This window comes from Asterias amurensis, chromosome 1 (assembly GCF_032118995.1).
Source record: "Asterias amurensis chromosome 1, ASM3211899v1".
NCBI classification, from domain to species: domain Eukaryota; kingdom Metazoa; phylum Echinodermata; class Asteroidea; order Forcipulatida; family Asteriidae; genus Asterias; species Asterias amurensis.
Genome location: NC_092648.1, coordinates 23,363,971 through 23,385,468, shown reverse-complemented (window position 1 = coordinate 23,385,468; position 21,498 = coordinate 23,363,971). Strand labels below are relative to the sequence as shown.

Genomic DNA, 21,498 nt, shown 5'->3' with positions numbered 1-21,498 from the left:
CTTAAAAAGATATTTTAATAGTATCAAGCAATATTTTAGCAAATATCGTACAACATTTTCTAGTATAAAGGTAATCATATAAAATGGTTCAGCCCAAACTCACTAGTCACCTGACTGTTATTATCACGTGACTAGCCAGCAAAGGTCGCGTGTCTCCGCCGTAGACTAGGCGCTATATACGACAATGTACGATGCCATTGAATTATTTGACATATACATCACATTGTCGATTGTCTGAGAGTGAGTGATTGTTGTTTCCCCGATTATATTTGACACAGTTAAACAGCTGGCCTTTACCGATATCTTATCTTACTGATACAGAGTGCTGCGTCCTTTATTATATTGCTCTTTTAATGGTGCTACGAATGGTTTGTTGAGAAAAGGTAAGAATTATAGAATTTTTATCTTCATTTAATTTTAAAGTAGAAATCTAGCCCCATTTTTGGATCAATAAAATGCACTGACTCAAAACAAAGGGCTAGATTTAGCCCTGACTGACGTCCTACCAGGGCTAGGGCTAGATCATTATAACATCATACATGATATAGAACGGTAGATTGGTATTGTTTTTTTTCTTTTCTGATAACTTTTTAAAACTTTTTCTCTGAAAAGTTTTATGTCCGATCTACACTCGACCAACAATCAAGTAGCCTACCACTGGCCTACTATTACCATGGAGGAATCCTCCATGCTATTACTTATGTCCTCACTTGGAGGATCGTGCCGAGTATAAATCAACGATTTATTAAACAAATGTAGTATTTTAAATCGTAAACTTATCGTAAAGTGAGTTAGTATAAATAGTAATTTTCGTTCAAATACATGTTATATTATCTGCTTTTTACCCTTTTCATAAATATTGTCAATGTATTGAATTTGATATAGGACTAGGAGCCACCCGAGAAGAGAGTTCTATGGCAATGAAGAAATTTCAGTTTTAGATGCTGGGAGGAAAACCATAGAGAGTTTTTCCGGGGGAAAACCCACGCAGTCAATCAAGTAGAAATTTAAAACCCAATCCACAGATTGCCCTCAGTAGGATTCGAACCAGGGACCCTGGTTACCAGGGTTCCAAGTAAATGAAAGGCAAGGCAAGACACCACTATTATTATTAAAGAACTGAACTGAACTCAACCGAACCACTACACCAACCTAACCTACTAACTACTTACTACTTACTAATTCTGTTTAATTGATAAATTAACCAGGCATAGCCTGTGTGACCCTACTCCTAGAACTATGAGGTTTGTTCGGCTATCGTACGGGAGACGATAGCCGAACGAACCTCATAGTTCTAGGAGTATTGTGATCCCATACCCTATATGTTCCTCCTTCCAGTGAGAATCCAGTCTTTTCTTAATTAAATGTTTCTACAGTGCAAAGGTCTGAATGTTCACTTCATAATGACCTTTCAAATGAAACAGACGTGTGTCATCTAGACATGTCTAGACATTCTACTAGGCCGCTGTTATCCTCTCCTTAAATTTTGACATCTATTACTGCCGATGTCGATAAACTTTTAAAAGGACTTGGCACAGGGCCCAAGTTACAGGTGCTTTTGTGTCAATGGAAAACTTTTCTTTTTCCCTCTTTTTTAACCAATTTTAAGGAGTTTCTAATTTAGGAAATTGAATATGTTTTTTGTTCCATTAGGAGTTAAAAATTGTTGGCAGGATACAGAAATTTTCTGTGTAAATTGTTTGTTTTAAGGGTCTGTGTTCATTTGGTAATCAGTTAATTTAAATACAAACTAAGGTGGTACATTTAACAACTTTGGATAGTATAGCAGACTTTGAGAAACATTTTGCTTTGAAGCAGTGCAGTAAAGACAAATACTGTTTTTTATATAACTTATTGTCCCCCAAAATTTGAGTATAATAAGAAGAGTTACTAGGTGGTAACGCTTCTCAGATTGTGTGTTTCTACTGGGGATTATTCTTCCTTCATTGACATATTTACACCAAATGTTTGACAAAATATCTCTAAAAGGTGACCACCTTAATGAAATGTTTATCTCAAAGTCATGTTTTCATTTGTGACACCATTAGTAACGAAAAATGAGGAAAGAGTTGGCGGAAGAAGAGAAAATGAGCCTCAACATCAGAGGAGGTCGTCATTTCCAGCAGAGAGCCAAGAGTAACGTCTCTGGTGTGGTTATCCTCCTCTTCATGTTTGGCGTCTTACTAGCGACTCTGATGTGTGTCACTCTACTGCACCAAGAAACTGTTGTCTGGAAGAAATGCAATGACGATTGCAGGTGTGTTCTCTAGCCCTTTTCACATTGTATCTCTTATCCCTTGGAATACATCCCCGGGGAGGCAAAGAACATTTTTTAACCCCACTGTTTCCCCAGCACACTTTCATGATGTCCCTGCCTAGGTCCCTTGGGTTCTGGCTGGACATTTCAAGAATACAGGTTTTTAGCCCTTTACCACTACTCCGGGCTGGACATTTCAAGAATACAGGCTTTTAGCGCTTACCACTACCGCAGAGCAGGGGTTGCTATTCCCTTGGGTATGCCCATTTGCTGGGGCAGACCGGGGCCCAATTTCATAGAGCTGCTAATCACCAAAATTTGCTTAGCATGCAATATCTTCCTTCATAAATACAGGATTACCAACCAAATTTCCATTTGTTGCATATTGCGTGGTACTGGTATTCAGCTGTTGTTTGCTTATCCTGAAAATCGCGTATAAATTTGGTTGGTAATCTTGTTTTTATCAAAGAAGTAATTTCATGCTAAGCAAATTTCTTTAGCTTGCAGCTCTATGAAATTGGACCCAGGGGTGAAGTGATCATAGTGCGAAAGATGGCAATATTCCCCAGGGGAAACCCCAGGGAACCCCAAGGGAACAGGGTAGTGTGAAAAGGTCTACTGACTTCAAAATTATACAGTTTACTAAGCTGTTTGAAGGGATTTTCAGGGCTTCAATTTGGGATACAAGTCTGAAAGACCTCAGGCCTTGCAGGTGTAACTTTAAATGGACCAGAATCAAAAAGAGAAAAAACATTTGTGATTCCTGGCATCAAATGCATTTTAATTTGTGTATTTGAAAAATAATGTCACTAAGACATGATGTAAAAACAGGTTTGTCTCGTTTGTCACTTTGTGTATGTAAAAAGTATACGTCTTTAAACAATATAAATAAGAGGTATTTTTCAGACTCACAGCCAACATAGGTATAATTTGTTTGTGTTAATGTATGTTTTCCCCTTACACTGATGTGTATTCACTGTAGTGTATGCTTAGTACTTTCCCCGAGTTATGTACAAACAAAATCACAAGGCATACTCTGTTGGGGTCCAAACCCACAAACTTTGCAGTTACTAGAGCAGTGTCATTGGTTCGTTTTGAAAACTTTGTGTCTAACATTGTCGTTGACAGCATCATTCTAGCTGAGAGCATTCCACTGGGTTTAACCTATCCTCCAGGATCCCCTTCTCACCCATCCATCTACCACACCTGGCTTGACCTCATTGAGATGGCAACAGAGTCCATTGATATTGCATCATTTTATTGGACGCTTAAAGGAACGGACATCCACGATAAGGACCCGTCGGACTATGAGGTAACTGATGTCATCACGGGTCATCAAAGAGTTCTCAGACTTGATCAATAGTATTCATTTTCTCATTGAGTTATGAGGTTTTTTTGCCATAAAGCACCAATCATACTTAGTCAAAGACAGCAGTTTATAATCAACTTAAATCACGGCAAGCTCTTCTTTTCTGATAAGGAGAATGTAAAATAACTTACCACCCCCCCCCCACCATTTACCACCCAGCGCCCCATAACAGTGACAGACCTGTAAATGGTGTTTGAAGCTTTGTAAGGTGTGGAGAATAGTAACTATAAATATGAATATGAATAGTAAACCTGCGGCTACAACTATGGGTAAAATCTCTATTGAAGGAGTGGTGGCTCTGAAGAGAGCCGGTTTGGTCTTGGTCCCGCGTGCAATAGAATGATACAATATCGATTCTCTGTTGCCATCTCAATGAGACAACAAACTGGCTATTTTCAGAGCCACCACTCCTTCAAAAGAGATTGCACTCATGGTTTTATCCGCAAGTTTACTATTCATATTTATACTTTATTGTTAATAGTGACAGATCTGGTTTGGAACAGATTTGATACAAATAACGTAACTAGTTCTTGGAACCCTGGTGTTTTGGCCACTAATATTCCTGTAGTCTTTCTCTGTTCTCAACTCCCTGGGGAGGATGCAGCCCGAGTTAATGTGGCTCTCCAAAAGGGTTTTTCTATCATCATATCACATGTTCACACTTCTGGGTGAAGAGGAGCTTTGGTATAGCATCTTGCCCCAGGGCACAAGTGTCACAACCGGGATTCAAACTCACAACCAGGATTCGAACTCACAACCGGGATTCAAACTCACAACCTGGATTCGAACTCACAACCCGATGACTTAAGTCTGGTGCATGAGACTGTTCTACTATAATATGCTACAAAGTACTCTTGTGCAATAACATGAAAGTGGTAGGCTGATTTTATGTGGCGAATAAAAACTCAACTAACTTGCAAACAGGAGGAGAAAACTTGGATACTGTACACTCCAACTATTTTGTACTGGATAATCATCCACTATTTTTAAACAAATTTATTTGCAGGGGGAGAACATTTACAATGCTCTTTTGAAAGCGGGCACCGATGGAGGCATTGCAATTAGAATAGCGGAGAATAAACCCAGTGAAGACAGCCCTGATGAAGACACGGTGGGGTTACAGAAAGCTGGGGCTGCTGATGTTCATATCCTGGACTTCGATAAGCTCATGGGTGGTGGTGTGCTTCACACTAAGCTATGGATTGTTGACCGTAAACATGTCTTCATTGGCAGCCCTAATATGGACTGGAGGTCCCTCACTCAGGTACGTCTTGATTGGTTTTTAAGTTACATTCGGGAAACAGTTAGTGCATAAACCCCTTAAATAGGGGCTTCAAGGTCAAATTCAGGTTTGTGATTCACTTATTTTTCAATAGATTAGAGTCCTTATGAAAATTGGGAAAAATACAAGTCACTAAACTCGCATTAAAGCCATTATACACTTTCGGTAAACAGTATTGTCCAAGTCCCACACTTCGTGTATCACAACTTATATAAAATAACAATCCTGTGGAAATTTAGGCTCAATCGGACATCGGAGTCGGGAGAAAATAACGGGAAAACCCACTCCTGTTTTCGCGCGTTTCGCAGTGTCATGACATGTGTTTATAACAACTCCGTAATTCTCGTTAACGAGAATTTATATTGTTTTACCGTTTTCTCAAAAAGTAAAGCATTTCATGGACTAATATTTCAAGAGAAGTCTTTCACCATTACCTTCTGTAAACCCTGTAAATTATTTGTAAATCTGTGAACTTTTTTTTTTTTTTCTGTACCGAAAGGGTCCAATGGCTTTAAAATGCCACTGGTTTGATACCCTTCAAGCATGTCAAGTGCAATTGTTTGTGAATACTCCAAAACAGACATGGTCGCCACATTTCCAATATATTGTGGTCTGTTGATTTTGGTACAGTAGGAGTTCATTTTGGAATTTTGATATATTCAATCGAAATGGCTAAACTTTTTTTTAACTGTTGCAAAAATTCCTCTTTTGGAGTGTACCTACCCATTTGTGTTTGATGTCTAATGACAGCACAGTTTAAATTTCACAAAAATTATCATTTGAAATGAAATTTCACACCATTTTAACCTGACTTTGAGTGCGAAACAAAACTTGACTTTTGAGACCCTCTTTTAAAAGTAACCAGGAGCAAAACAAGTCGACTGATTTCAACCCCCTATCATGCACCATTTTTCAAAAAAGTAGGTCACATTGCACCCTCAAAACTTTGTGTCCGTGCAATTTTTATTTTGCATTTTAATTCAATTTTTCAATTCAATTTACAGCTATTATTCTGCAAGTGGTCAAACCTGCCTTTAGCAACCCGTGTACATGGGAAAGAGTTCAATGCATTTTTTAATTTTTTTATTCTATTTTTGTTTTGTTTAAGTAGGTCTTGATATCTTGTTCTTAGCTATGATGGACAGTACACTTTCCACTGTGAAAGTCTTTATTGACACATACGGAAAGGTTTTAGGTTATCTTCTTGGTCTGATAAATGCAGGTTAATTGAACGATTGAACTTTAGAAGGAGAACAATAAAATGTCATAATGGTTGGTTCCCATGAGTTATCACAGGAATACCAATCTTCAGTCTGTCAAAGATTAGGAACTTTTCTCAATAAGTAAAAGTTTGAAAGACCTTTTTGGTTGAAAATCTTCAAAATGGGTCTTGATTTTTTGGATGTGGGAACTTCTTTTGTATGAATGTTATTTATTACACATGCAATGACACAATTAGCAGCACCAATGACAAGATGCCCAGGAAACAAGACGAAATGCTCAGTTTTAGATGTGGGCGCAAAAACCCCAAATGGGCGGGAAGGCCTCGCAATCAGTGAATTCTCTGATGTAATTAAGGTGGAGGTGGGCCTGCATGTGAAGTTTGTCTCTATAAAACAAGAGCTTAATGATGATGAGTGCTATTGATTTGCCTTACACAAATTTTACACAGAATCCTTACTGCAGGGGTATATAACTAATAACTGGATTTATATGGCGCCAAATTACCAAAGCAAAATTACGATATCCAATGAAAATGGTATCAAAACAGAAACTGTCAAGGAGCGGTGTCTTAGACAACAGAATGAGCTGTTGCAAGCTGCTTACCAATCGAAAGGACCTTGGCATCAATCATGTCAATGCAAAACATACATGTAATTAATGGCTGAGTGTTTTGACCCAAGTAGAGTTATTCTTAAATTATCTTTTATTAGCAAGCCTGTGCGAAAGTAGTATTTTTTTGTAGGGTTTAAAAACATTTAGCAATATATAAATGCTTTCCTCCTTGCATTTCCTGATCCAATCATTGATTACATAATCCTACAAATGGTTAGCGAATTCTACTTCCTTTTAAAAGAGGAAGTTTGTGCCTCTCACTACAGGGCCTGCTTTCCTTAACGGGTATTTGTCACAATGCTGTTATGACACATTTTTTATATACAGGCATGAATGATATTCTTCATACTTAAGTCTGATTTCCAATGTTTTAATCCTGAGAAAAATCAGCACAATTGTGATTAAATACCCTGAGAAGTGAGTTAAAAAGCCTCTAGCATGTAGGTCAGCTCTTGTACCTAACTTAATGTTCACACCTTTTTCCAAGGGCCAGTGATAATAATAATAACAATATAGCGCAAGGACTGACCAGAGAAAATATTACAGCGCTTTACAGGTAATTAAATGACAAGCAAAAAGAGGAATTAGAAACAGAATCATCAAAACACATAAATTAAACAAGCGAGTGTCACAGACTGTTAAAGGCAGTGGACACTATTTGTAATTGTCAAAGACTAGTCTTCACAGTTGTTGTATCTCAACATGTATGCATAAAAAATAACAAACCTGTGAAAATTTGAACTCAATCAGTCATCGAACTTGCGAGATAATAATGAAAGAAAAAACACCCTTGTCATGGTCACACAAAGTTGTGTGCGTTTAAAGAGTTGATTTCGAGACCTCAAGTTCTAAACTTGAGGTCTCAAAATCAAATTCATGGAAAATTACTTCTTTTTCGAACACTATGGCACTTCAGAGGGAGCCATTTCTCACAATGTTTTCTACCATCAACCTCTCCCCATCTCGTCACCAAGAAAGGTTTTACGCTAATAATAATTTTGAGTAATTACCAATAGTGTCCACTGCCTTTAAAGAGCTGCTAGGGAGCATTTCAAGGGCACCGAGGCAAAATGACTTGGGGGCCTGAAATATCAGGCCTGAATATGACCTATTGACCCACGACATTCATTTATTAACATTTGTTTTAGGTCAAGGAGTTGGGCGTGGCCTTTATCAACTGCAGTTGTGTAGCAGAAGACACAGCCAAACTATTTGACGTGTATTGGGACCTGGGCAGACCAGGCGCCAAAATACCAAGTAGTTGGCCGGCTAATCTGAGCACTCCATACAATCAAGATACACCAATGGAAGTCAGTGCTAATGGCACCGAACTCAATGTTTATTTATCTGTGAGTAAATCTTGCATCTGAACTAAATGAAATATTTGAAGTATTTGTGACAGTAGACCTATTACTTGGAACATTCTTACTTATGTCTGAGAATGGTGTTTTCAGTGGAGAAAAACAGCAAGGGCATTGTTGTCATTTAAAGTCAAATGAATGGAGTTAATATTTCTATCTATTACAATATTTCTACTTTTATGCAGTGGGAAAACACAGTGAATGTGTTTCTACTGTACCCAAACAGTAAAAAACACAACCAGGATATCTGTACTTAATATAACCAGGGGAAAACACAGTGCTTTGTGTCTCATGTTGACATACCTACTAGAAGCAACTCTTTTTGATGAGGCTGCCATGGAGTTTTTTTGCAAATGTTTCATTCACAACCCATTTTAATATTAAGGAAACCTTAATATTTCTAAACTTTTGTGTATTTTTCATTTTTAATGGTCTGCAGAGTGCACCTCCGCAATTTTGTCCAGACGGGAGAGCCAATGACATTGATGCAATTCTGGATGTCATGAACAATGCTGAGCATTTTATCCACATTGCCGTGATGGATTACTATCCATATGCTGCCTATAAACATCCACAGACGTAAGTACTTGGTCAAGTCGAATTCAAGTCGAGGTCAAGTCGAGGTCAAGTCTTGGCCTTGATGCCCTTTAAAAGTTTCCCATTGACTTTGAGATTTTACAATGGAAGTGCACTTTGCAAAATAACAAATGTTCAAAAATAAAATCCAGGCCTGAATTTCTAACCTCTCATGTTGTTTTCAGCCTCACCATCAATTCGTTTGGGTTCATTTCCTTCCTGTTGCTGGGGAGAGGTTGATAGCATAAAACATTGGGAGATACGGCTCCCTCTGAAGTCACGTTGTTTTCGAGAAAGTAGTAAATGTCCATGAATTTGATTTCGAGACCTCAGAATCAGATTTTTAGGTTTTGAAACCAAGCATCTGAAAGCACACAACTTTGTGTGACAATACTTTTTTTCTTTCATTGTTATCTCACAACTTCAACGACCAAATAGAGCTCAAATTTTCACAGGTTTGTTATTTTATGCATATATGGAGATACACAAAGTGGGAACACTGGTCTTTGACAATAACCAATAGTGTCTAGTGTCTGTAACTTTTTACTAAGCACACATTCGTAGCTTTCGTTAAATTTTTAGGTCTAGTTTCCCATCTTCAGGCTGCATTGTGTTAATCCTTCAACAGCAGCAGCAGCATGCACCATCAGTGTATATTTTAATGGGCCAATATAAAGCGTGTTTAAGCACAAAAAGTAGCTATAAAAAACACAATTGTGTTTACCAGAATGAAGTTACCAGCTGAAATGCCCTGTCACATGTGCATTGTTTGATTGAGTCCAGCTTGTTTTCACTGATCAGACTTTTATTAAAGATCATTGTGCGCTTTAGCAGCCTTTGATATTCAGCCCTGAACAACATTGGAGAGATACGTTGACGACGTTATTGAGAAAAATATTTATACCCCAGTAACATTGAGGCTGCGTGATTGTGATAGACACACCTCAGTGATGACCCACCTGTAGTTTTACCGGTACTGTTTTTAACCACAAAAATGGCATAGCGCCCTCACTGGATGAAAGATTGACAATGTCTGAAAATAGGGAGTATTATAATATTGGAAAGGTGTTGGTGCTGGGATAGGATGAGCTGGGGGGGGGGGTTGTGATCACGGATGCAGTCAAGCTTTCTGCTTACTATTAGTTACTTAATTAGTGCCGGAGATTGTTTAACTAAGAGCACGTGGATGGCCAACTTTACAATGTGTGATGTCAAGTTGGTACTATCTATACCCATTAACCTGTTATAGTAGGCCTACATGCAGTTACTATTATTTTATTTTTGCTTTGAAGGTATTGGCCGGTTATTGATGACAAACTGCGTAGTTTAGCCTTCAATCGTAAGATATCAGTTCGTCTTTTAGCAAGCTATTGGGAACATTCTGAGAAGGAAATGATTGGATTCTTGAGATCACTTGCCATTCTTAACACCACTGGGATCATGGACATACAAGTGGTAAGTTGGCATTTTTGTGGTTTATAAAAATGTACTAAATTCTAACGGCAGTGCAAATTCAGTTTAAAGGCACTGGACACCTTTTGTAAATGTCAAAGATTTTTGAGTAATGCATTTGATCTCATTTACCGGCAGAAACTCTTTGTAGTCCCTGCGACTCCGGCCCAGGCAAAGATCCCTTATGCTAGAGTGAACCACAACAAGTACATGGTGACTGACAAGCAGGCCTACATCGGTACATCTAATTGGAGTGAAGACTACTTCGTAGACACAGGCGGTGTTGGCGTCATTGTTAACGAGACAAAGTCAGCGGGTAACCAGTCAGCAGGGAACCAGGGCTTCAGGCAACAACTCGCTGACGTATTTGAGCGAGACTGGAACTCGGAGTACGCCAGTTTTGTATCGGATTTATCAGTTTACTGAAACAACATTTAAAGTGAGGGAAATTGATGTTTGACCCTAAAAAGGCCAGTTCTAGATTTATACTGACATGATGGCTTGATGATTCTCATAGCCGAGTCAAACTTTCACATCGACTCCTTGCACTAATGCCACATAAGACCACTTTCTGCTATGCTCCCCACATGCAAGTACAAAATGAAAGAAAAACAAGACAACACAGTACGAATGGGGGTGATGTCCAGAGAAGGACTGGGGTCGATTTCACAAAGAGTTAGACTCGTCTTATCTCGAGTTAGGAAGAGTAACTCGTCCTAACTTAGGATTAATCTTAAGGTCTGCATGCTACAGTGCAGGGTTGGGACTCGTCCTACATGTAAGTCCTAAGATTAGTCTTAAGTTAGGAAGAGTTTTGTGAAATCGACGGCTGGCCTTTTTGAGTGGGACACCCACAACTGCAGTCAAAGTAAACTATTTGGAATAATACAGGCAGGGTTCCCAGGGCCTATCCTGTCCACCATATTGGCAGTCAACATGTTCACAAAGAAATTGGCTCCTAAAATGGTGGAATGGTAGTGCTGAGATGTATTCTGTGTTGTGCCAAAGGGTAAATAGACTGTGTCTGGCCACATGTATCATTTTCACTGTGCTAATTACACTGCTGCCTACACTGTACACTAAGAGTTCACAAAAAGTTTTATTCATATCGGTACACCGAGTGTTTGATGAAATTCAAAAGCAATGAGGCTTTTTTGTCTGTAAATCTCCATTGGTGTGAATTTGATTATTGTACAAAGCATCATCCTATGCAAACATAAGTTCTTAACTGAAGACACCTGGTTTTCCATGGTGATATTCTTAAAAAGATATTACTTCACAGGCACTTTTCACACTACTCTATTCCTGGGGTTACCCCAAGGAATATCGGCTGACCTTTTCACACTATGCTCTTCCCCTGCAAACGGGCATACCATGGGGAAAAGCCACCCCTGCTCCGGAGTACGGGTAAGCGGTAAAACCCTGGGGTTTCTTGAAACGTGCATCCAGAACCCATTGGAATAGGGTGAAAGTGCACGGGGGTGATCGTGAGGTAAAGACACTCCTGGGGCTTCCCCTGGGATGCATTCACCAGGGTTAGAGATAGCGTGTGTGAATAGAGCTTTATAAGGAAGTTTCTATCCCCAGAAGTATTTCCCAATTGGCCAATCCAGGCCTGTCCCAATAATGTGTTCACAACAGCCGTGACTCTGCAACCAGAACTGTGTATATTAAAAAAAAGGAACTGTGTCAAGTCATTCGTATATCTGGATTATGCCTATTGAGTATAGACTGTACAAGTCTCGTGAGTATTCGAACAATTGGGACCGGTTAAAGTACGCAAGTGCCAAAGGGCTCCCCAAAATGGTTGAATATGCACAACACTTGCATGATCTATTGGGGGAACTCAGGTGTTGATATTTTTCAGAATTTTGTTACTGTTTAGGTTTTGAATACTTCACTTCTGATTTCTGAAAAAGGGGTGCATCTCTTTACATTCTTCCAAACTTCATGCCCCTCTTTATGCCTGTAAAGGAGTTAGTGTTTTTTTTTTTACCTACATAGTGAGTGGGGCATTTCTGTGATTTATTTTTCCAGAGTTTATTTTTATAGCTGAAATGTTGCTGCTTTATATGATAATGCTTCACTGCCGTTTTGTATTTAGATTTCGAGTCTGAAAGGTGCAACCTTACACTCCACCAAACAAGATGCCTTCTAGTGTCTTATAAAGTGTCTTTTTTAAACCCATTGTTTGTATATCTTGCCTATAACCTGTATACACTTCATATAGCATCTATTGTAAAAGGGGGTTAAGTCTTCTGAAATTTAAGGTGAATATATATCAAAATGTATAGATCCTCTTGCGTACAGACTGGCTACAAATGTCAAGTTTAGCCCACAAAGGACGACCCTCCTAGTCAAAGACTAGTATCCTCATTTTGTGTATCCGAACATATACATATTAAATAACAAACCTGTGCAAATTTGGGCTCGATTGGTCATCGAAGTTGCAAGAAAAAAAAACCGAAGAAATACCCATAGAATTGTGTGCTTTCAGATGCCTAAAAGGCTTCGTCTCTGAAGACTCTCTGATTTTGTGTGTGTGAGCATGAACTACCTATTTCTGTAAAATTGCATTACTTCAAAGGGGGTTATAACAACAATGTTATATAATAAATCAACAGCTTACAAGTGCTATATATCCCAAGTAAGTTTTATGGTAAGTTTACTGGCCCAATGTTTAAATCACTGGCCTCAGGCCAGTTGAATAAAGTGAAATTTGAGCCTTGTTCAATATGATTGAGAAATTAACCTTTTTTTATAAAAATGTTGTGTTTGTTAGTATTTTCTTAGCTGGTTATCCTTGTTTGTTTTGGGTATTTTATAGACTTTGTTGTACATTATGACTGTCATGTATGTTGCAATTCTCATGTGCGAAACGACGTTACGTGTATTTATAAAAGTACGAATTTGAACAAAACCCACAAGAAAACGGTCGCTGTTTTTAGTTGTAGTTTTAAGACAAGAGCGGTGAATGTGTTGACATTAGCACCCAGGTTGGTTGGTAGGCATTTGTTTGTTCAATACACAGAGGATGTGAATGCAAGCCTACTCTTACAGAGACTATTATACATTAGTTTTGTTCCATCTTTTAACAAATATTAACATTTGAAAGAATATTATGTTAATCTAGAAATTGTTAAGCTGGAGATATCCTGAGTGGTTTTTTTATTTTTTATTTTTATTTTTTTAATAAAACTGGTTTTGCAATCTTAAAGCACTGACTGAATTTCATCAAAATGTGTAGTTTTATTCGTGCGTTGTGTTGTCTCTAACCATGGAGCATGCTCTAACGAAATCTTTGTGATTCATTAACCATTCAAAGATTTGTTGTTGGACAAAGTAACAGAAAACCTGTTTTAATACAATAGGAAACATTTTTTTTGTCTTTATTGGAAGTTCAATTTTGCGTTTTTAATCAGATACAAATGAGTTACGAATGGCTACATAGCAGTTGCAATGAAGGAACCTTCAGATTGTTCAACCAAAATCGACTTGATACCTTCGGACGACCCAATTTATGAAAAGATGGTTTACTATCAAAAATAATTACATAACCATTCAAGACCGCGATGTTCCTTATTAACCCTTACCTAAAACATTGCCTCGTCCATCTTGACCATTTCCGGGTCAGAATGGACCCACGGTCAGTGTGACCCGGAGTCTGTGTCAAAGTGAACGAGAAATGACGCAAGGGAGTCCAAGTTAAAATCCGATTTTTAACCACTTTCCGGGTCAGCAATGAATAAGATTGTTCAGATTTTTTTGTTTAATTTAAACCGTAGGGTGTTAAACCCAAATATATATGGTGTTATTTTTTATTCTATTTGGGTATGTGACAATGCCCATTGTGTTAACTTTATTAACTATATAACACTCCAAATTGTGCCAGGATTTACAATGTACGCCCACATTTCCTTTTATGCAATAATGTCCACAAAAAGGCAGACCAATTAGCCAGGCATGCAGTAAGCTGTATGTTCCTACCAAGAAACAACACAGACATTTGGGAGCAATGGAGAGAAACGGTAGAGTGCAGGAGAAAAGGAAACCACGGTTTTGATATTTGACTCATAGCTTAGGCTCCCCCAATTGTTTCGAAACTTGAGCATTTTCAGTACGGGGCTTCAAATATAGTCTTGCGTAGCCTAAAAGGACCGTGTCTCGCACTACCATCACCAAACCGAGACTGGAAAGGATTACAGGTCGTTTTTACAAGGCGGAAATAAAAAGTGGGATTTGCGTTTTTTCTTCTTCTTTACAATTTCCTTTTTTTATCGGTGTGTGTTGTTACATGTCCATACCTTGGTTCAAATATGTTAGCTTAATTGATTAAGTTTTAAAACTTGGTTTCATCTATCATTGACAATTTAATATACCGGTTTTGTAGAGTTTTGTCTTGCCCCCTTCTTACCAAATCACTCACCCCTGTTGATTGACACCCCTCTTGGACTTATGGCATGGTCCAGATTGGGATATCATGGTATATTTGGACTATGAGCTTGCTAGTGTGTTCGACCTGGTTAAGACAATGGATATATTCAAACAAATGTCTGTATTATATGCTGACAGCGGCACTCACTGCAGGATGGTTTTATAAGACATTGCTGTTGCCAACCATTTCCCTCGTGGATTTGGTAATTCTTTATTTCAATTATACAACTGTTTATAAACAACGTCTATGACAATACCTAATATCGGCAGCAATTAAGAGTTTCAAACTTTTGTAATGAAAATATATTAATTCGGTTTTTCCATCAATAATGGCAATCAAGTTGATTCTTGTTTTGAATTTAGAGAATGGTATCCCTCATAAAGGAACAGTGGTTTCAAGGGAGAACGATGTCATGAATAAACAATTAGTGAAATTAAGTTTCGGTTGATTATTATATTCACGATTCATCATATTTATTTGCCCGGCTTGTTTCCTCCGGTTGAGAATAGATTAAAAAATCAACAAAAAGAATCTTGCTTCATTTAAATACCGAACGTGCCCAAATCAGAGTACGTTTTTGAAGGACATTACAGAGTAGTTATTTTTGTTTCTTTTCATCGCAGAAAAGAAGGGATTTTTTTGTCTTCTTCTTCCTGATTTTGTTGTTTCCGTTTGGAGCAACTAATTCTACTTCCAGACATGGCATTTTGTACAATAACGTCTGTCATTGAGCGATATAATGACATTTACCTAAAGAAAACAAGACCGCCAACCTTGTTCGAATGGCTCGTACATTAGGGACTCCCAGCAAACAATTCATTGTGTATTGCATTTAGACCAAAGTATTGCCGAATGTAACCAATTGTCCCACGGTATTCAATTCAATTACAGATTTCTTCCTGCATGGGGACCGTAATTCTTCCTAATGCAATTTCAGCAAAAAAAATCTACGGATTCAATCGTGTAACCCAATTTTGAGCTGAATCTTCTTGCCAAAAAGTGCTGAATAGATTAAGGAGTCCCCAAGGTAAGTGACTTGAATGAGGAATCATTCATCAAACAGAAATGATGGTATTAAAGAAAATTAAGTTGAAATTGTTAGGAAAACACGCAGAACCACTATCTGTAAATCAAATATTTAAAGTAATAGAATCAAACGATGAGTTTTCTTTAATATTTTATATATATATATATTTTTTTAGGAGAGAGAAATAATCGTTTTAGTTAATGTGAAATGCAACTGTATTTCGTCTCACAGTTTCGTTTTGTTTTGTTTTAAACGATAGGCCAATTGAAAAACACGAACAGATTTTGTGTAAATTTATGCTAAATAGTGTCGACCGAAATGTCAACAAGTTTCGAGTAACTAGCTGTTAGTTATTTTTTTAAACTTCCATGGTCTTTTCATATAACAGGTTTTTACTTCTTAGAGTTGTAATGCTTCTCTGCCGGACTTCAAAACTTTTAAATTAAAGATGTGTAACAAAACAATAATGGGCCCTTTAAAGGCAGTCGACACTATTGGCAATTACTCAAAATAATTAGTAGCATAAAACCTTATTTATTAACCAGCAATGGAGAGCTGTTGATAGTATAAAACATTGTGAGAAACGGCTCCCTCTGAAGTAAAGTGGTTTTCGATGATTTCGAGACCACAGAATTAGATTTTGAGGTCCCGGAATCAAGCATCTGAAAGCACACAACTTCGTGTGACAATGGTGTTTTTTCTTCTATTATTATCTCGCAACTTCGACGACCAATTGAATTGTTATTTTTGTGCATATGTTGAGATACACCAAGTCAGAAGACTGGTCTTTGACAATTACCTTAGGCCAGTGCCTTAAAGGAGTTAGTATCAACGTTTGAGGAACATTTAAGCATTATCATTGAATACTGTACAGTTCAGGACTTACGGAGCCCCAAAAGGGACATTTAAAAAAAAAGTTTGGAATGTTACTTTAGGGGCTCTTAAGGACTGTAGTTATCGCGATGAAAATTACTTTCAATCTAAAAGCTCGCTGAAGTAAAACTTCATACCAGTCGAATCCTACTATATCTCCATCTACAATACTGTCCAAGTAAGCATCCAAGGCCCACCGAATCAGTGGTCGCAAGAAAACATCTTATGGTAGGCCTATAGTAAGCCCTGACCAAATCTAAAACATTCGATATTTTCACTATCATACGGAGTCACTCAATTTGATAATTTGTGTACATGTTGGTTATGTCCAATGGTAGGGTAATTTTATTATTAAACATTGACTGTTTCCTTTTTTGAAAAAAACTGATCAACTTATGCTCAGAATGTCAGCCGTCAGTTTCACAAAACTCTTCCTAACTTAAGACTAATCTTAGGAATTAGGACGACTCCCAACCCTGCACTGTAGCATGCAGACCTTAAGATTAATCCTAAGTTAGGACGAGTAACTCGTCCTAACTCGAGATAAGACGAGTCCTTACTCTTTGTGAAATCGACTGTATCACCAATGTGTGATATAAAAACTGAAATCAGGTCAGATATTCTGAGTCCCTGGTACAAAGTGCAATGAGCGATCGAGCCGGAGACGGCTACAAAATTGACGCCGAGTGAACTGAACTAACTCTACTTCGACCCAATCCTACCCTCACCTTAAACACACGCATGAAGCAGGGCTTGACAACGAGCATACGGTTCAAGTTAACTTGACATTTCTTTGGTTATTAGTCCCAATGGCTAGCGTGTATTGGGTTACTCACACTCCATGAACGGAATACAACTCAATCAATTATAGGGTTGTACTGATCGATTGAAGCTTAACACTGAACGGATTCCACTTATTCTATTAGGAATGTCCCAACTCTAGTTTGAAGTCAATGGTTATTTAGAGGAACGAAACAAGGCTGGGAGATGGGAAAGTCCAAGACGCAAGTGACGCACGGGATGGCAAGATGTACACATGGGAATGCTGCAAATTCGTTTGCTGAATTAAGTGCAGTAAATTTGGAAAGCACACAACCAAATGACGTTATTACTTGTATAATTGCTGTAACTTAGCTGCAATTTTCAGCCCTGCCCCGATTTACAGGTTTCTAAATGAAGCCGTGACATGTGGGTCTAAAGGCCTATAATCGAGGTCTTTTCGATAGACGGTTGATGACGCGTGTTGACGTAAATCCTCCCTTAGTGGACTTCTTAACTAAAATCGCATGTGTTGCGTATGCATTGTTTAAAAAAATTCCTTCTGTTATTTTTTTTTATACAATTTTGTTGCCTTTGTTGAAACTTTTATATATTGACAGATGGTAGGCATATCCATATTTTCCCACAGTAATAGTTATCAAAAATGTGTACACTAATAACTAAAACATAATGAAAGCTTAACAAAAATATACAAACAAATTCTACTGTTGAATGGTATTTTAATAATATGCATATCTGTATAAGTCAAACACTTAATGGACAGTTTTAAAGCGAACCGAAAATGCCGCATTTTGCTTTTATATTTTCAAATCTTTGCAACCTCGGTTAAAGGCAGTGGACACTATTGGTAATAACTCAAAATAATTATCAACATAAAACCTCATTTGGTAACGAGTAATGGGGAGAGGTTGATGGTATAAAACATTGTGAGAAACGGCTCCCTCTGAAGTGACGTAGCTTTCGAGAAAGAAGTGATTTTCCATGAATTTGATTTCGAGACCTCGAGTTGAGAATTTGAGGTCCCGAAATCAGGCATCTGAACGCACACAACTTGGTGTGACAAGGATGTTTTTTTCTTTCATAGTTATCTCGCATCTCCGACGACCAATCGAGCTCAAATTTTCACAGGTTTGTTGTTTAATGCATATGTTAAGATGACTGGTCTTTGACAATTGCCAATAGTGTCCACTGTCTTTAATGGCAGTGCGATATTATCAAAAAGCCGATAGCAGACTATACTATTTCAGCAAAACGACAAAGAGAAAGCTTTAACTATTTATAAATTGCTCATGTTGTTATTGCGAGTGATTTGCATGTGAATTCCCTCCCCCACCCCCCCCCCCCCCACCCCCAGTACTCGGGGAAAGTACTGACTTACAATGCATGTATAAGGGTCAACAAATACCATCTATTTATTGCATATGCGTTTTGCTCTTTAAATTGAAACACTATCAGATTAAAGACATAATAAAGAAAATGCATAATTTAAAAGTTAGCAAACGGTACAGTGTTGTAGCTATATTTTTGTCAGGAAAAAGGAGAGAGAGAGAGACAACATTATTCCTACACTAATCTATCTGTGTCGTGTTTCCCGACTGTCAGCCATTGCTGACTGCTCGGCGCTCCGGCCATTAGCTACTGCCGAAGCCAACAATTCGCACACGCCCTCAATGGTGATATTAGAGGATTGATGCTCCTCACGACAGTTTGCCCGAAACTGCACTGCAAAATCTACAGTGTTAAAAATAACACCATGGTTGTTGTCACTTTAATAAACACCGAAGATACCGAATCTTAGGGTCGTAAAATAACACAATGTATGTTTATGTGTGTAGAATTTAGCGTTATTCTAGCACCCTATGGTGTAAATTTTGATTCTTTTTGGTATGTGAAAACACCCATTGCGTCAATTTTTAACACCTAATGTTTTAACACCCCAATGCAAGTGTAAAGAAATCTAATACTGAAATATTCCATATGCAAATCTGCACTTGAAGCATAATTAATCATGACCAAATTCATTGAAAGTCAAATAACGTAAAATTTGGGTTTAACTCGCATGTCCCAACACTTAAAGGAACACGTTGCCTTGGATCGGACGAGTTGGTCTATAAAAAGCGTTTGTACCCATATGTTGTAAAATGCATATTATTGGGAAGATGTTTTAAAAGTAGAATACAATGATCCACACAAATCTGCCTCGAAATTGCGTGGTTTTCCTTTTACTTTGCGAACTAACACGGTCGGCCATTTATAGGAGTAAAAAATTTGACTTCCATAAATGGCTGACCGCGTTAGTCGACGAGGTAAAAGGAAAACCGTGCAATTTCGAGGCATGTTTGTGTGGATCATCGTATTCTACTTTTAAAACATCTTTCCAACCATATGCATTTCATAACAAACGGTTACAAATGCTTTTTATAGACCAACTCGACCGATCCAAGGCAACGTGTTCCTTTAACGAACGCAAGCCTCAACACTCAGCAACCCGTACAGCGAGTTGTTTTTACCTGTACGGACCAACGATATAGCGCCCTCACTAGGTAGGGGGAAATTATTGGCTAAAGAAAAGAGCTGGCCATCAACTTGATGGTAAGTTAATCGTTATGGTTCTCTTCTCAACAAACAAATACGGAGGACTTCTCTTGTTTCATTGACTCTCAGAATATTATATAAGAATAAAACTCACAATGGTGAGGTAAAACTATGAACACTTAAAACGGCAATTATTTTGTCTTACTGTTATTTAGTTTTCAGAATACAATAAGGCGTAGGTGGAACCTCCACACATACAATTATATACTTTATAACTGTCCCATATTTTTTGCCACACAAATCAAACTGAACTTAGTATCACTCTATTTGTCTCATGATACTGAGCATGTCAACAATGCACACACTCTCCATGCTTGTTTTATTAGCGCGTGAAACAAAGAGTGTAGGCCCGTTTACAAGCTTTCCAATACTAGTCCAAACCTTATTAATTAATTTAATCAATTGCAATGGAGGCATATTTGGATAAAGGTGGAACTGTGGGAAAACTTAAAACATCCATGAATATTTTTTTTTGTGGAGGCTTATCCACAAACAAACAAAAACATATGTTCACGAAGTGACAGTTAATACGTCATTAAATTCAAAAGAACGGTTTGAGATAGTTATTCCTAAAAAAAACCAAAAACAAAATCAAAGAGAGTTTTTGCATAAACTTCATCCCAACACTTAATATTTTTGTATAAATCACTTAAGAATTAAACATTTTGTATATATTAAAACTGTTTCGCCTAATATCTGAAACTTTACGATGAAATTGTTTTTATTTCACAAAACTTGAACAGAAATTTGAGTGTGCCGTTTAATTTCATTTCTTGCCCTGTTTCTTATAAGTTGGGGCTTATTGCATGGGGACCAAGATACAATGAAATGGATAGGTTGGATTCTTACTTACTATTCAAACTGGCTTGAACTTTAATACAGAATAATGGTCTATTATTTCTGTCCCCGCGAAACCTGAAATATTTTTTTTTCTTTCACGGAATTCAACGAAGGCCTTGAACAGTCTAAAGAAATTGCATTCTGCTTTTGATTAACTTCTCGTCTCCAATACTTATCCACTTTCCAAGGGTTACTATTAGAAGACGGACAAAAACAAGAAAAACACCGACTGAGTGTATTCCATCGAAGATGGGTTTTTGTTTTGATCCACTGATAATAGAACCTTTTAGCTTGGTATGAATGAATCAAAATTGTCTTTGAGATTTTGCGAGCCAAAAAGGCAAAGTGGAAAATCACAATTAAAACCTAATAAACTGTAGCCACTGTGCACAATACGTGCCCGTGATGATGTTTTAGCGCAAGGTGAATCATTTTTAGCTCTTTTCTTGTCTGAGAAAATAGCAAATTTACTGACCTAACCGTTTCTATTTAGTCTCCCCTAATAGGGTCCTAATTGGACATTTGCATCCGGCAGGGGGAGCAAGCAGAACGGCAGAACCGTGAGGGACACAAGGGAGACGGTGGAACATACATTGGAGTTTGGCGAGGAATTGAAGAAGGCCCGTGTCAGCTAACAATCATACAAGCTCGATTGTGCTCGGCACAGCCCAGCGTCTTCGACTACGAACCAAGTCGCTCCCAATTTGGGATTAATTTTCTTCATTACGGGCAACTTTGGGAGGCGATTTGGCCTTTGGTTACGTGATCTGCCGGGGGAAAGCACAGTGTGTCAGACATGGGGTTGAATGGTTCTT

The 21,498-nt window shown here is 38.0% G+C and overlaps 1 protein-coding gene across 1 annotated transcript; it reads left to right on the top strand.

Annotated features, from left to right (window-relative positions):
• The first annotated feature begins 177 nt into the window (after positions 1–177).
• LOC139954354 (5'-3' exonuclease PLD3-like) lies at positions 178–13,769 on the top strand. The gene is made up of 8 exons (XM_071954118.1): positions 178–383; positions 2,049–2,257; positions 3,386–3,569; positions 4,633–4,890; positions 7,893–8,093; positions 8,545–8,684; positions 9,974–10,136; positions 10,272–13,769. Exons 2-8 carry the CDS (start codon positions 2,058–2,060, stop codon positions 10,557–10,559), a joined length of 1,434 nt encoding a protein of 477 aa, XP_071810219.1. The 5' UTR covers positions 178–383; positions 2,049–2,057; the 3' UTR covers positions 10,560–13,769.
• The last annotated feature ends 7,729 nt before the right edge of the window (positions 13,770–21,498 follow it).

What these genes read in the sequence shown, in the direction of transcription:
- LOC139954354 (XM_071954118.1), top strand. Translation starts at nt 2,058, where the DNA reads ATGAGGAAAGAGTTGGCGGAAGAAGAGAAAATGAGCCTCAACATCAGA. An exon ending in ACTGGAGGTCCCTCACTCAG is followed by an intron (nt 4,891 to 7,892) that starts GTACGTCTTGAT and finishes CATTTGTTTTAG; the next exon opens with GTCAAGGAGTTGGGCGTGGC. An exon ending in GCCTATAAACATCCACAGAC is followed by an intron (nt 8,685 to 9,973) that starts GTAAGTACTTGG and finishes TTTGCTTTGAAG; the next exon opens with GTATTGGCCGGTTATTGATG.